This window comes from Esox lucius, chromosome 4 (assembly GCF_011004845.1).
Source record: "Esox lucius isolate fEsoLuc1 chromosome 4, fEsoLuc1.pri, whole genome shotgun sequence".
NCBI classification, from domain to species: Eukaryota; Metazoa; Chordata; class Actinopteri; order Esociformes; family Esocidae; genus Esox; species Esox lucius.
The window spans coordinates 24,342,448-24,358,395 of NC_047572.1; the positions used below are offsets into that span (position 1 = coordinate 24,342,448).

General features: G+C 46.0%; 2 protein-coding genes across 7 annotated transcripts in view; both read left to right on the forward strand.

Moving 5' to 3' along the window:
* The first annotated feature begins 386 nt into the window (after positions 1 to 386).
* On the forward strand, positions 387 to 5,887 carry dele1 (DAP3 binding cell death enhancer 1). Of its 2 annotated transcripts, none has more exons than XM_010897466.4 (11): positions 387 to 588; positions 1,384 to 1,501; positions 1,605 to 1,707; positions 1,828 to 1,969; positions 2,114 to 2,317; positions 2,594 to 2,676; positions 2,766 to 2,984; positions 3,070 to 3,234; positions 3,393 to 3,485; positions 4,655 to 4,808; positions 4,905 to 5,887. In XM_010897466.4, exons 1-11 carry the CDS (start codon positions 558 to 560, stop codon positions 5,144 to 5,146), a joined length of 1,554 nt encoding a protein of 517 aa, XP_010895768.1. In that variant the 5' UTR covers positions 387 to 557; the 3' UTR covers positions 5,147 to 5,887. The 2 variants fall into 2 exon arrangements, with proteins under 2 accessions (XP_010895768.1, XP_019901572.1); XM_020046013.3 differs by having other exon boundaries at positions 3,426 to 3,485.
* Positions 5,888 to 6,431: 544 nt separating this feature from the next.
* The window catches only part of LOC105026173 (amyloid-beta A4 precursor protein-binding family B member 2), a 31,809-nt gene continuing 22,292 nt past the window's right edge, over positions 6,432 to 15,948 (forward strand). For 2 of the 5 annotated variants that reach the window (XM_029119260.2, XM_029119262.2), the window contains exons 1-5: positions 6,432 to 6,621; positions 9,763 to 11,075; positions 14,798 to 14,982; positions 15,132 to 15,272; positions 15,802 to 15,887. In XM_029119260.2, coding sequence (XP_028975093.1) covers positions 9,800 to 11,075; positions 14,798 to 14,982; positions 15,132 to 15,272; positions 15,802 to 15,887 — 1,688 coding nt within the window. In that variant the 5' untranslated portion in view covers positions 6,432 to 6,621; positions 9,763 to 9,799. The remainder of the gene's footprint in view (positions 6,622 to 9,762; positions 11,076 to 14,797; positions 14,983 to 15,131; positions 15,273 to 15,801; positions 15,888 to 15,948) is intronic. The other 3 variants (XM_029119263.2, XM_029119264.2, XM_029119261.2) reach the window with 2 other exon arrangements.

The window sequence follows — 15,948 nt, forward strand, 5'->3', positions numbered from 1 at the left end:
ATAACAGCTCTAAGTCATCTCCTGTGTTTGATGAAGTGGAACAACACATAGGAAAGGTTTTGAGACCATACAGAAACTTTCCATATGGTCCTATAACAATAATAATTACCGATTATTATCAAAAGATGTTCATGGTATGTTAAAAAAAACGTTGTGAATGGATAGAAGATTTGTTTGTTTTTTCAGGAAAGTGGTGAAGAATAGGGGGCATAGCGTTGTGTCCCTAGTATGAAACGGTCCCTGTTTACAGGAGAGAAGTTGAAAACTAGTTGCACCATTGTAACTTGCGTGGGTGGCACTGAGCAACCACTAGAACCACCGCTAGATGGCAATACAAAATAACAGACGACCTACTTCTGTCACCTCAATATTTGCTATTTCCGGTTTCGAAAAATAACTCGTGACTCGCCTGAAATATATTTTTTCAGGTAGAGCTAGTACTGTAATCATTCTGTACCATGGAGAGAGAATAATCGCCCGAATAATTTTTATATATAATAATTTAGGGCAAATATGGAGAAATATAAATTCTGACATTAGCGCTTGAACAACGAAACATGTGGAGAGTACAAGGACTTGTTGGAAGAGGTAAGCGACATGTCATTGACTCCATTACGCGCCACCTACAATCAAAGTGTTCATGTACCCGTGTCGACGCCTGCAAGATAGTTGTATTAGACCTATTCACTAGAAAACTAATGTGGCAGGAATACGAAAACCAAGTCGGGGCAATCGACTTGATGTTATTCTTTTGTATGTTGGCCATGTGATAGGTGCATTGCTATCATTGTCCGCAACCAATCAGAATAGACTAACCGTAATTTCAAGTGGACTGTGTTCACAGTCACGTGGCTTTTCAGTTCCAGTACTGGACATCTGAAACTTCTCTCAAAGATGTGGAAAAGGTCAATTGTGAAACAAGGGCTTAACTATGTTAGTTACATTACTGTAATGCTTTATTAGGTACGATTCTGTCACTGTTATATTGGCCCTCTGATTAGTCGTTTTTCTTTCCTACAGTTGGATGTGTTTACATAATAACACTGACTAACCAGTTACTATAACCTGTTTTTTTTTTGGCATCTTATGCAATTCAGGTTTTTTAAATCTCCATACCCCTCCTAAATACATGTTATTTTTTTCTTATCCTGCCTTCCCCCTCCTAAATACACAGTTTTACTTACAGGTCATGTATTATAATGCATATATAATATAGGTCACAGGTCACATATGAAAAAGGAAGGTGCTTGTTTGGCCCTTACCAGAAAATTGACAAAAATGAGTCAGCAATATCGTCCAGTTTATATTCATGGTTTGGAACTGATTTGCTAAATAAAGTCAATTTCATGCATAATTATGCACCTCTGACCCTTCTGATCCCAGTTTTGAGCCGGTGCCATGTTCACACGCCCCTGCGCCTGACCCAGAATCACCATGTGGAGGATGAGGTCATCAACAACTCCACTGTCCTCTCCACTGGCCATCACCTCCCTGACAACAGGTACCTAATCCCTTCCCGGGTGGGCTAGCTTAATGCAGTAGCGAAACCCACATCCATCTTTATACATGTGATTCATTCGTTCCTATCACACTGTATCCCTCAGCTCTCAGAAAGAGGAGGATGGCGACAAGAGGAGGAAGCAGAGGACCTCCCAGTTCTGCTATGCTGGGCTCCCCCGCTACACTGCCTTGGATGCAGTTGGCTGGGTATTGGCCTCACACGCTAACATTCAAATATATAAAACCCATGGCGCCTCTGGAAAAACTGTGACCCTTGATCTCTCTTTCTCTCTGTGTCTCTCACTGTCACTCTCTCTCTCTCTCTAGGGAGCAGCTGCAATGCTGTTGATGCAGATCTGTAGGAGGATCCACTCTCAGTTCTCTGGGGCTGATCCCAACTCTAACACAGGTCGCCCGGCCTCTCAGGGAACCCTGCAGAGGTGTGGCTACCGTGTGCTACTGGAGATACGTGAGTTCTGTCTCACCCACTGTAGCCCATTCATTACTGCAGTGGGTTCAGTGGAGGTGTGACGTTCAGACATGCAGACTCATCGACTGTGATCCGCCTTTTGAAATGTGTCACTGAATGATGTCCTTCCCTCTCTTTGTCCAGTGACGCGCCGTGACGTTCTTCCCCGAGGGAGGAGTGTGAGGTGTCTGTCCCAGATCCAGCTGCACAGCCAGCAGGACCTGGAGCAGGGCAGCAGCAGTAGTAATGACAGCAGCCCTGACCAGCTTCATGACGACCACCTGAACGCTGACAGTCTCTTCACCGACCACCAGGGGGCAAACTTGAGTCAGGACTCTACTGGAACAGGTCGCGCTCCCGTTCTACCTTGTCTGTGGTCTAGGTGAAACGAAATAGTACACTTGTCATGATTTTTTAACTCCAGGCCGTCGTACACTTAGAAACCCTTTTTTTTGTGCTGTTAATGAATACTTCTATAATTTTTACTGTTATAAGCGTTATTAATACATTTTCAAATTATTCTTGTTACTTGGAATAGTTTTAGTTTTTCCGATCAAACCCTCTTGAAAATTAGATGATGGGTGTCTAGAGATTTAATCCTGCAAAATTTCAAATCTGTTATAGAGGAGTCGTGGTTTGAGCCCTTCCTGTCTGCAGACGGAACCAACCAGGCACAGGGAGAGCATCCTGAGCAACACCATGAACAGGTGAGATGGTGGGCTGGTTCTCTGTTACTCCTCTGTAAGGGGAATGATGCCTGACTCCTTTGACCCTGACCTTTGCCCGTGTTCCTCAGCACGACTTGGAGGGGGCGGCCAAGAACCTGCAACAGGTGGCTGAGTCCAGTGTTCCTGTAGTCCTCAACATCATCGGACTGGAGAGTGCTAAAGCAGGAGACTTCAAGGCTGCCTTCTTATGTTTCCTGGCCTCAGCCAGACAGGGCTACTGCAAGGCCCAGTTCAACACAGGCGTCTGCTACGACAAAGGCAGGGGTGTACACCCAGACAGGGAGAAGGTCATTAACACAGACACACACACACACAAACTCTCACACACACACACACACGCACGCATAATGACTGACTGTGTCCTGTCTCCAGGCTCACCACTTCTACAGCCAGGCTGCAGCAGGAGGTCACAGTCAGGCTCAGTATCGCTGTGCCAAGTTCCTCCTCCGCCCCAGCAGAGGGCAGCTGAGCACACAGCGGGACCTGGACAAAGCCATCAGTCTGCTGCAGCAGGCAGCCTCAGCTGGCCTGAGAGAGGTGAGGAGTGAGGGAGTGTGTGTTCACACAAACCGTCTATGTAATCAGTGTTTGTTGATGCCTAAATTAGTAGTTTTTAAGAGTTATTTGTGGGATATATATATAGATATTTTTTTTTTACAGCTTTTCTTGTTTTCCTCTGTTCTCATCTGTCTCAGGCCCAAGTATATCTGGGTTCTCTGTACACACAGGAGCCGGTCCGAGATGGGCGCAAGGCAGTTCACTACCTGAAGATGGCAGCAGAGAGTGGAGTGAGTCACATTCAAGCTTGTGGCATTTCCCAAACTAGTGGTTGTCTGTTGATTTGAAAATGTGATGGCAAGATAATATCTGGGGGGATGTGGGGGCTGGATTCACAGGACCCAGATTACATCGGATGTTGTAATGAACAGAGAGGGTGCTGTCCCAACAAAGGTCATTTCTTTTTTGTTTGGTTTTATTATTAATTCAATTATTTATTCAACTTCTGTAGTGCTTTTCAGTATAGAAAATAATCACCAAGCGCCTGAAAAAGCTAAATAAAATGGCTACGTTGGAGTAGATCTTGGCTAGGTTTTCAGTAGTTAGAACAACCATCCAGAGGAACATGGACTGAACACGAGGAAGACGAATGTGTTTAACGAGGAAGATGAGCAGGTCCTCCGGAGGCAGGTCCCACCGGATCCCCACCATCTCTTACATCCAACCGCGTCCTCCAAAGTTGGCAACCCGCCCTCTGTTCACACCCTGTCTTTCTTGATGTCTGTTGCCACTCTGAAGGCGTCCAAGTTGCAGAAGTCGTTCCCCAAGCTCATCACCAATGGAATTGTTTATTTCTCCCAAAACTACAAACTATTACAAACTACAAATATCCTTCATTTCAGTCCTCTCCAGATAATAGGTGAAATCTCAGTGCCGATTTTCAATACAAATATTCAAAAGAACACAATCCAATAGCTCCACTGAGTTACAATTTCTGCTCAATTGATGAAAGGAAAAAAATGTTAGATACAACTGATCTGCATTTGATTAGCAGCTCAAAAACAAAAACGTATTCAAGAAAAATGCACATAAAATAAACACAATTACATTAAAATAGCAGTGCAATTAGCCTTGGCTGCCAGAAAGGCAAAACGAATATGATAACCTATCCGTATTTCTTCTATTCAGAACCCAGTGGACATTGATCCGTTTCTTAATCAGAATGTTATTGTTTAAAAAAACATATCCTGATTAGCCTTCTGGTCGTTTCAGTCACTTCACTCCAATATTTCTGTGAGATTTAAATACTGTCATATAAAAAATACAGTTGGACTGTTGTAGGGTCCTAGACTAAATGGAGTTGGGGACTAAATGCTCCAGCAGTATCCCAGACATCATAGGCTGTTTTCAGTTCAGTGCTATGTGATGCTCATGTGTGTTTTTCTACATGTACGCGCAGGACAGTGAGGCTCTGCTGTTCCTGGGTCAGTGTTATGAAACTGGGTTCGGGGTGCCCCGGTGCTTCTGCAGAGCCGTAGGGTTCTACCAGAGAGCCGCCGAGGCGGGAAACAGCCAGGCCAAGAGGTTACTGACACGCCCATGTGGGGTGGACGGTAAGGATCCACATATATAACACCAACACAGCCCTCTTGCATGTTTCTTCACATTCCCCCTCCTGCTAATGGCAGGACCTTCCTCTGTCCCTGTAGGAAAGGTCGTGCTGCGCTCCATCCGCTCGTCTCCGTGCCTCTCCGTAGCCGACTGGCTGCGTGGACCTCTCTCTGGCCTTCCCCCCCCGGGCCCTCCCCCAAGTCGGCTCCCCCTCCACCACTCCTGGAGCACGGGGAGCTTGGGCGCCGCGGCGGCCGTGCCCTCCCTCCCCCTCCAGCTTCACCCACCCCCCGCCGGCTCTGAGAGACATGCGGTTATGTGGACAGTAGGGCTGGGGTAGCTAACGCACAGTGGTGCCTTGTGAATGTAGCGGCTGGAGACTTTAAACACGGGGACCTGTCAGCAAGGTTTACTGTGCGCGTGTACGTGCGTGTGTGCATGTGTGTGTGTGTGTGTGTGTGTGTGTGTGTGTGTGTGTGCATGCGCGTGTGTGTGTATTTCACCACAGGTCCGTTTGTTGAGGAATGTGCGTAAGTAATGGAGATACCAAGCCGTGTTTGAAAGGCAAGGCAGGTCAACATTTGTGTATGGCTTTAACTGCTCACCTATTCAATAGATTCAGTATACTTCCTGTTAAATGTTCTTGCAGCCGAAACTTGGCCAGCTGCTTTTTGATGAACTGGGTCAAAAGATGGTATTGAGATGTGTGCCTTATGGAATGACTGGGACTACAGGATCTTTGCCTCCCTCTGGTGACATGATTGTGTTGTCTTTAAAACTGAATTACCTTGCATGTGAACGGACTGTGTATGGCATCGGTCAGGGTTAAAATAATGTGAGTGAAAAATGTCAAGTACCTTGCCTTTTCCACAGTCCATCCCTGTCCCATGCGATCTGGAGCTGTGCATTTACCCTTGTGGTTGTGGATATGTATAGTACCAATTAACAGTTTGGCACTTCTGACTGGCACTGTGAGGTTATACATCATTTACTGTTTTGTATGTTCTCTATGCTTTAAGAACACTTCTGTAACTGAACGCACAAGGTGTCACTGGAACACCATTAAAAAACGATTTTCTATTTCTTGTTTCATTCTTGTTTCATTTTTATTACAACTGAAATTAAAATACAGATATTACAATTAATCACGTGGACATATTTTAGTGTGGTAAGACATGAATGTGTCATTAAGGAAAAAGACACCTCCATTTCTAAAGGGGCAATGTTTTTCATGGATGCATGAGGTCATCTGTGTCTCTGAAGTTAAACAATAGCCAATGGCACTGCAAATGTTCAAGTCCTCACGGGCTTTCTGGAACCTGTTCACTTTTGAGGGGAAACTTAAGTCTTGTTTGTAACTGGCTCTACTTAAACAATCTATCACTTCTATCACTTCACTCCTTTAATCAATAGTATTTTACTACAGCCGAAACGATAGGCTACTCTAGGCAAGGAAATGTTGATGAATTGTGAGTTTTTATTACGTCAGTTGATTAACACTATAAACACCAAAATAGGAGGTTTTTGATTGATGATGGCTCTGCGTTTCTTTCGAACCTCTGCGCATACAGCGTCCTGCGTCCAGCGCTCTGATTGGGCCCTGGACGGTCCAGAGCGACGCGACGCTTCAGGAGGCAGTGGCGCAGAGACAGACTTGCTGTAGCTAGGTACCAGCACGAGAGGATATGGGAGACTGATGTGATCTGATACGGGCAGCAACGGGAGGACTCGCTCTTCAAAAGCGGGCGTCACTTCTCTGTCTAATATTAGTGTCGTCGTTGAAGCGGTGGCATAGAAGCACGATTGCCAAACGTGGTGAGTGAATTTATCTAAATTAAATGTGCAGGCTACGTTGTGCTTTCGACTTCTAGTGCGATGATGTGATGGGGAGAATACTGGGTGGGAGAGATACGTCAGAAGATTTACTGCGTCTTATATGGATACTGTCATTTTACCTTGTTTTCACAATTGGCAACACATTGCCGTTTTTTACAGGACATTCTGCTTGTCTTTCGAAATCGGTTAAGCTGCTATTATAAAGGTACACTGTTGTATCCCACTAGGTTTGAACAGGATACAAACATTCTCCATCCATTTAGTGACAACATCTATATAGCTTACTAGTACTAGTTCAAGCTTTACGTCGCTGGAATAGCTGATGTATTGCATACGTATATTTCAATAATTAGCCAACCACACCTTTTGGCCTACATGAATACCGGTTAATTATTTATATTTATTAACTGGAACAGGCCCATACCTGTAACATTTAACTATACCGATCGGTCCGACATTTGTTGCAGGTTATGATATACAGTGATGTTAAAGCAGCATCTTTTAAATAGACAATTTTAGAGCATACACAGTGAAATGCATAAAACAACACTTAAACTAGTGCTTTTGTAATTGGTGATCTGTGTGTACTGTTCCATCACATGGTTGTCAAGCTGGGAAAAGTCACCTTCTGAACCAACCTGTAACCAGCGTGAGTCGTGCGTGCTGGTCTGACACGTTCCTCTCCATCAATATGTAGAAGCTGTGTGTATTTAACGGTAAAGATTAGGTAAGGTTGTCATTCTTTCAACGCCTGCTCCTCATTTCTGCAGTAACTCTGACGGGTGGTTTCCCAGACAGGGGTTACGTCTACGCGACTGAAAACATGGTCAATGGAGAATCCTAATTCTGTATTTGGGAAACCACCCCTTAAGGTCCGGATATTTCCAATAATTAGGACACGCTGGTTGACTTTCTGCATTATGGGTCGTGATATCATCTGGCAAGGTCTCATGAATGACCTACTGAGATGAAAATGGTCAACAAAAAGATTGTGTTTTAAGACAACAGCTGAGCTTAGTGATGCTTTGTAGTCAATGTCCCTACTGAGAACTGCTGTATCACTGTGCCTTTGTTTCTCTCATAACAAACTCTCTCTCCCGTTTTGTCTTGCTCACCAACACCAGAGGAAAAATATCCTACCTCATACCCAGACAGGACCTAGCACCCCCCTGCATATCTAATGTATGCTGTGCACATGCAGAATAAAAGTTGGCCTATGGGCATTTGCATAATGTGCTGGTGTTACATGTCAATCATGTTTTTGTCAGTTCTGGGGTTTTGCCAGGCATTGTATATATGTTGTTCACAAGGTTTCTGCTTACTTCACAACTACCAGAAGAAATACTAGTGAATAGTGAAAGAATGTAAAAAAAAAATTAAAAAAGCCTGAAAACTGTAGGTGATGTTATATCACTTTCAGGTAGGGTCAACAAGTGCTTGTGTATAGAATACGGTCAAAATAGTAAATAGTATGTGCAGGCTGATTGACCTTGTTGACATTATTTGTGTCATCGTTGAAAGAAAGAGGGCAGAGAGAGGGAGGGAGCGAGATAGAGTTACAGAAGCTCTTCAGGTTAGTGTTTTTCAGTGCTTTCTAACAACCAGAGAACAACACCCAGAGAAGCCATGAGGGTCCCTGATGAAAAAGTGCATTGCATGGAGATATCTTCTCCTAAACTATCATCTCTTGCTTTTTCCAAATGCTTGTCTTGTTTTGAAATCTGCTGTGCCCATATTTTCCATCCTTTCATGGAAAAAAAAAAAAAAAGTGTCTTTGTTTACTTATGTGAGTGTACTGTATGTACAGAATGAATGTATTTATGTGCCCGTGTATATGCGTGAACGCTTGTGTGTGTTTGAGCGAGTGTGTGCATGTGTGTGAATGCGTGTGTGCATGTGTGTGAATGCGTGTGTGCATGTGTACTTTTATGTCATGCCATGAATGCGTGCAAGTGTCTACTGTATGTACAGTACGTGTGTGGAGATATGATTGAACTGAATAACAGTGTGAAAAAACAGCCATTTGGCTAAACCCAAAGTAGTAGTCTTACTAATCCTGATACCATCTGAACTGATTATGATGCTCTCCGTTGCTCACTACCAACTCAGAGAGTAGGATTTTCTCTTCGGCACGCTAGTATCTAGACCCACTGGAGGTCCACCTTACATTAGCCTGTCTCCTTTCCCCCTTGCCATGTAGCGTTAGTTAAAAAAAAATGAACACGCTGACAGCGCTACGCCCACGTGATTCCCAAGCCTGTCAAGAAAATAGGAGCCAGGTTATAGGTTTGGCACTGTAGTTTAAGCGGTGTCCCATTTTCCCCAGATGTGAGGAGATGGCTTGGGGCACTGTTACAAAATACACCGCAGAGTGCGTCAATAAAGCCCTCCGCTATTGGTCGATAGGTTGCCAGATTGTTGAACAGTTAAGGCTTTTAATTCTGTGTGAGTGCCCTGGCTCCAGATCAATGCCAGGGGGTGTCCCTGGGCATGGGGGTCTGTCTACGATCGTACAGACAGTCTGTATTCATGTGTGCTTCTCATTTAGACTGGATTAGTCATATGCTGACTGTCTTGTGTTTCCTCCTCATATACCTCCATCCAGCCCTGTGATCTTGACTCATCACCATGGAGACGCGACTAAAGCCACGTTTCTGTCAAGTGCTGTATTGGATAATGTACCGTGTTAACCATATCAGATGTTCAGTTTCTTGGAGCTGGTGTGCGTGCATGCATGCGTGCACGAGTGTGCACGTGTAATACTATACTTCAGGCCAGGTTCAGATGTCTTCAAATCTAACCCATGGTAAATCTTGACTAGTGAGTACATTTTGCCGGTCCTCACTTATATTAATGTATTTATTTTTGGCTTGGGTTTAAGGTTAGCGTTAGGGTTATTATAGGGTTTTAGTGGTTAAGGTTGGGGTTGGGGTTAGGTTTAGGCTTAGGTGTTACAAAAGGATAGAATTTTAATCAATTGTGATGCCAAAAAAGTTCTCCCAAGTACATTAAAACAAGCATGTGTGTGTGTTTCTGGTTCTGTTTGGGGGTCTGTCTGTGTGTCTCGCTGCGTGTGTTTTGTTGTTCTCTTAATCCGATGTTTCACTTCTCTTCTGTCAGGTTTGCAGGGATTCGACCTCTCGATCTCTGGTCAATCATGATGTCCGTCCACACCCCCCCTCTCTCCCGCAGTGGCTCCTCCCCTTCCTCTGTCGGCCTGACCAATCGCAGCAGTTCCGCCGCAGCGCCTCCCACCTCCCTCAGCCTACGCTCTTCCTACAACCAACTTTTGGGTCGTGATGTCATAAAAGAGTCCCCTACCCCAATGGAAACAGGAAGTTCTGCCACTTTACCAAAGAGCCGGCGTAGATATGCCATGACCAGCGTGCGTAGCGCCATGGGGCTCAGCGAAACCCTAACCCCTCTGACTCGAAACCAGCTCCCCACCGGGGGCAGGTGCTTCCCTACCAAGTCCTCTTCATCCTCTGCCCTTTACTCCTCCTCCTCCTCCTCTTTCTTTTCCACCAACCCCAAACTGGCAAAGAACGGTGCCAACCTGCAGAGGAAGGCCGAGACTCAACAACAGGGGCAGACCAAAACCAACACAGAACTCAAAGAGCAGGATGACGACTTTGTCGCACCTGTACACGGCTCTGATTGGTTCGAGCGGGAGAAGGACAACTCTCTGGCCTTGCCCCCATTCCGTCGGAGGACCAAGAGTTTCCTCGAGTTCCACGAGAAGGAAGAGGACACTCCTAGTGAAGAGAACAAAGTAGGAGACTTTCTTATTGAAGGTAAAAAGGAAGAAGATCTTCCAAGTAAGGAAGAGGAGGAAGAGGATGAGAAACACTCTTGTCCTGAGAAAGACCAGGTCAGTCCGGATGAAGGGAGGGAGAGACCGGAGGTTGAGAAACAGACCCCTGATCAAGAGGAAGACGAGGAGGAAGAGGGTGCTACTCCAACAGCTAATCAGCCTGTAGTAGGACCTGGATCCTGCACTCCCCCGTTCTCCTTCAAAAACTCTACTCTCAACGGGGCCCAGGAGCACAACGTTCAGAATTCCTCGGCTCCCCTGGGCAGTGAGGGGGCCCTATCTCCAATCCCAATGTATCTGGACGATGTCGAGACACCCCCAAAACCCTCCCAGAGTGTCCAGGCCCCCCCGCTCAGAGTGATCAAGGTGGAGCTGCACCCCAACAACGAAAACCAATACCTTCATCACTCCTCTGCAGTCGCTAAGCAGCCAGAGGAGGAGGAGAGCACCCCACTCCTGGTCCAGACCCCATCTGTATTGTTTGGCCCACACCCAGAGAGGGGCGATGCTAACACAGCCGGTCTGGGGACAAAGGTGGAGTCTGCCCTGGAGGATGAGGACTCCAGCTGGACCACCTTGTCCCAAGAGAGCCCCTCCCCCGAGACCCCACAGGAGATAGGTGAGATTGTCTGTCCATATAGGTGTCTGTTTGTCTGTCAGTGACTGGGTGGCTGTCTGTCTGTCTATCAGTGACTGGGTGGCTGGCTGTCTGTCTGTCTGTCAGTGACTGGGTGGCTGTCTGGCTGTCTGTCAGTGACTGGGTGGCTGTCTGGCTGTCTGTCAGTGACTGGGTGGCTGTCTGGCTATCTGTCAGTGACTGAGTGGCTGTCTGGCTGTCTGTCAGTGACTGGGTCGTTGTCTGTCTGTCAGTGACTGGGTCGTTGTCTGTCTGTCAGTGACTGGGTCGTTGTCTGTCTGTCAGTGACTGGGTGGTTGTCTGTCTGAGTGATTGTTTGGTTGTCTGATTGGTGAGAAGTATGTTTTTCCACATTTTTTCTCGCAAAATTTAAATCTTAGTTAATTTATCACAAAACCATTTATAATCATCCAAAATAATGAATACATAACCCCAAAATACTGTAAAAGTAGTAGAATGATGAAAACCTCTCAAAGATGGAGCTGTCACGCTGGCCAGGTAAACAAACTTATTACTTGTTAATTATCATCTCTTCTGATTATATAGTATCTGTGTTGACTGCATCTAACTTTAACTAGGTTAATTCAGGTTATTAACTTGAGCATTCTCCCCTTCCTACTCAATTTAGAGTATTATTGAAATAGAAAAACACTAATGCTTATTTAAATCTCCTAATTATTAGCCAGATACAGTGAACTACAAAAGTATTTTGACAGTGCTTTATTGTTTTGTCTCCGTATTCTAACACTTTAGATTTGGATTGGTGAAATGACTCTGAGGTTACAGTGTAGACTGTCAGCTTTCATTTAAAGGCATTGCCATCGATTTTGGATGAGCCATTAACCTATTTACAGAACTTTTGTACATAGTCCCTCCATTTTAGTGTCCCAAACGTATTTAGACAGATGAACATTATCTACAGTTGAGCTGATGTATCTGCAGTTATCTTAATTTCCTGCTTGTTCTGGGGCCTGTCCGACTGGCTGGGTGGTTGTCTGTCTGTCTGAGTGGCTGGTTGATTGTCTGTCTGTCTGAGTGGTTGGGTGGTTGTCTGTCTGTCTGTCTGAGTTGCTGGGTGGTTGTCTGATTGGTTGGGTGGTTGTCTGTCTGAGTGGCTGGGTGGTTGTCTGAGTGGGTTGGTGGTTGTCTGACTGGTTGGGTGGTTGTCTGTCTGCGTGGCTGGGGAGTTGTTGCTCTGTCTGAGTGGCTGGGGAGTTGTTGGTGTGGCTGGGTGATTGTCTGTCTGTGTCTGAGTGGCTGGGTGATTGTCTGTCTGTCTGTCTGAGTGGCTGGGTGATTGTCTGTCTGTCTGTCTGAGTGGCTGGGTGATTGTCTGAGTGGCTGGGTGATTGTCTGTCTGTCTGAGTGGCTGGGTGGTTGTCTGAGTGGTTGGGTGGTTGTCTGTCTGTCTGTCTGAGTTGCTGGGTGGTTGTCTGAGTGGGTTGGTGGTTGTCTGACTATTTGGGTGGTTGTCTGTCTGCGTGGCTGGGGAGTTGTTGCTCTGTCTGAGTGGCTGGGGAGTTGTTGGTCTGTCTGGGTGGTTGTCTGTCTGTCTGAGTGCCTGGGTGGTTGTCTGTCTGTCTGTTGGAGTGTCTGCCTGGTTGTTTGTCTGTCTGTGTGGCTGGGTGGTTGTCTTTCTGTCTGAGTGGCTGGGAAATTGTTTGTCTGTGTGGCTGGGTGGTTGTCTTTCTGTCTGTGTGGCTGGGTGGTTGTCTTTCTGTCTGAGTGGCTGGGAAATTGTTTGTCTGTGTGGCTGGGTGGTTGTCTTTCTGTCTGTGTGGCTGGGTGGTTGTCTTTCTGTCTGAGTGGCTGGGGAGTTGTTTGTCTGTGTGGCTGGGTTGTTGTCTTTCTGTCAGCGTGGCTGGGGAGTTGTTGGTCTGTCTGTGTGGCTGGGGAGTTGTCTGTCTGTCTGCGTGGCTAGGGGGTTGTCTGTCTATCTGAGTGGCTGGTTGGGACGTTGTCCATTTATCTGTCCGTCTAAGGGACTTGTGGTTGTCTGTTTGTCTAATGGACTTTTGGTTGTCTTGTCAGTACTGTACACTGGCAGGATGTCTTAATAACGCCATTTTCCCTATAATGTACAACCGTTGACTTTCATTTATATTTTAGATTCTTCACCCTTTGCTCTGCTGACAGCTTTGCCCACTCTTGGCATTCTCTCAACCAGCTACATTAGGCAGTCACCTGGAATGCTTTTCCAGCAGTTTTAAACAAGTTCCTACATATGCTAAGCATTTGTTGGATTAATGTTGGTGATTGTGGAGGCCTGGTCATCTATTGCCCCACTCCATCACTCAAATTTTCTTGGTCAAATAGCCCTTACAATACCTGAAGGTGTGTTTTGGTTCTTTGTCCTGTTACAAAAGTAATTATAGTCCCACTAACCAGATAGATGGTGTTTCGCTGCAGAATGCTGCTGTGGCTGAGTGTGCCTTGAATTCTAAATAGGTCACAGATAGTGTCACCAGCAAAGCTCAAGTTTGGACTCTCAGACCAAAAGACAGATTTCCACAGGTCTAATATCAGTTTCCTGTGTTTCTTGGTCCAAGCAAGTTTCTTCTTCTTGGTGTCCTTTAGTAATGGTTTCTTTGCAGCAAATCAACCATAAAGTCTCCTTTGAACAGTTCATATTGAGATGTGTCTGTTACTTGAACTCTGTGACGCTTTTATTTGGTCTGCATATCTGAGGTGCAGCTAATTGCCTATTTCTGAGTCTGGTAACTCTAATTAACCTATCCTCTGCAGAAGAGGGAACTCTGGGTCTTCCTTTCCTGTGGCGGTCCTCATGAGAGCCAGTTTCATTTCAAGTTCTTGAAATTTCCGGATTGACTGACCTTCACGTCTTAAAGTAGTGATGGGCTGTTGTTTCTGTTTGCTTATTTGAGCTGTTCTTGACATAATATGGATTACTACATTACAGACGTAATGATGGTCTTCTATATACCAACCCTACCTTGTCACCCTCTGCCTATCGGCCCAAACATATTAAGAAGGAAAAACATTCCACAAATGAACTTTTATCAACTGACTACATCGTGACTACACCATGAAGCTGGTTAAGAGAAGGCAAAGAGTTTGCAGAGCTGTCATGTACCAACACTATCCTTGATGACGGTGACTTCAGGAAAACTGCTGAATCCTTAACGCCCCCTGTGAGCCGCTGTACCCTATAGGCTGGGGAGTAAGCGAGAGAAATCAGTGAGAAGGGGTGGAGAGAGCAGTGAGAGACGAGAGGGAAGATACGAGGGACAAAGAAATGTACCTAGAGGAGAACAGGTTGGGCAGATAAGCGTCCAGAGCAGGCCTTGTCCACTGGGCGCTACTGGCAGAGATTAGCCCATGGTTGCTATGACAACATAACAGGATGACCACCTCAGAATTGACCTAGTCCACTATCTGTGTATCTGAGTGTCTGAGTCTCTCTTTGCCCGTGCACATTTTGTACTGCATTACTGTCTACAGATAAGTGTGTTTATGTGACTGCCAGCAGTTTGTGTTTGTGCTGTTGTTACGTGTGTATTTCTGTCTGTAGGATGCATTTATGCGTGTCGTTGTGCGTTATGTGTACTCAAGGGAAGTTGTTTTGTGTTCTACATTTCACTGCGCTTTGGTGTTATTTCTCCGTGTTGTCGCTGCGTTGTTGTCTGCTGTGTGTATTCATGTTTGCTGTTGCGCGTGTTAAAGTGTGACGTTGTGTGCTTCAGCAGATGTGTGGGGTGATAGGGACCTTCCCCCAGGCTGGCGTGAGGTCACGGACGTGTCAGAGGTCTACTTCTGGCATGTTCCCACTGGCGCCACCCAGTATGACCGCCCTGTTGCCGCTGGCAACGAACACACACACTCCCCCCCGACGCTGGGCGAAACAGCCACCGTGAGACCGCCCGGTGAGGTGAGGCATGACACACACACACACACACACACACATTGTGCATTGCATATGGGTACAGACAGTCTGTGTACACTGGGTCCTGTCACTAGAGTCCCTCTGATAACATCACGTCTGTCTGTCTTCCCTTCCCTGTCCTCGTCTCTCTACAGCGTCCTAGCAGTTTGGTATCAGACAGTTCAGTGGAGCCAGTCCCCTCTCCCTCCGGCTCCTCTTCCTCCTCCACATCCTCCTCTCCCTCTGATGTGCCACTGCCTGACCGAGGCTTTGACAACAACACATACACAGTCACTGTGAGGCTAAACACGACACAGTCACTGTGAAGCTAAACACGACACAGTCACTGTGAGGCTAAACACGACACAGTCACTGTGAGGCTAAACACGACACAGTCACTGTGAGGCTAAACACGACACAGTCACTGTGAGGCTAAACACGACACAGTCACTGTGAGGCTAAACACGACACAGTCACTGTGAGGCTAAACACGACACAGTCACTGTGAGGCTAAACACGACACAGTCACTGTGAGGCTAAACACGACACAGTCACTGTGAGGCTAAACACGACACAGTCACTGTGAGGCTAAACACGACACAGTCACTGTGAGGCTAAACACAACACAGTCGCTTTAAGGCTAAACACAACACAGTCGCTTTAAGGCTACACACAACATTGTCACTGGAAGACTAGACACTACTGGACCATTGTCCACTGGCTTAGAAATTACTGAATTTCCAAAATCAAATGTACCTTAGAAAGTAATCAATATTACTCATAAAACATCACACATGTAATATTAATGAGATACCTCTCATCCAGGAGCTGAAGGATTACCCTGTGTATCCCGACCCCAGCCTCAAGGCGTTTGAAGGAGCTACTCTACGTTACGCCTCCCTGAGACTGCAGTAAGACCCACACAGACACACACACACACTATGACACAATATCCACATTGCTAAGTACTAG

Bases quoted from the DNA above. Each gene is read 5' to 3' on its own strand.
- dele1 (XM_010897466.4), top strand. From the start codon at position 558: ATGTGGAGAGTACAAGGACTTGTTGGAAGAG. The intron at 3,235-3,392 runs GTGAGGAGTGAG...CATCTGTCTCAG, and splicing joins CCTCAGCTGGCCTGAGAGAG to GCCCAAGTATATCTGGGTTC. The intron at 3,486-4,654 runs GTGAGTCACATT...ATGTACGCGCAG, and splicing joins AGATGGCAGCAGAGAGTGGA to GACAGTGAGGCTCTGCTGTT.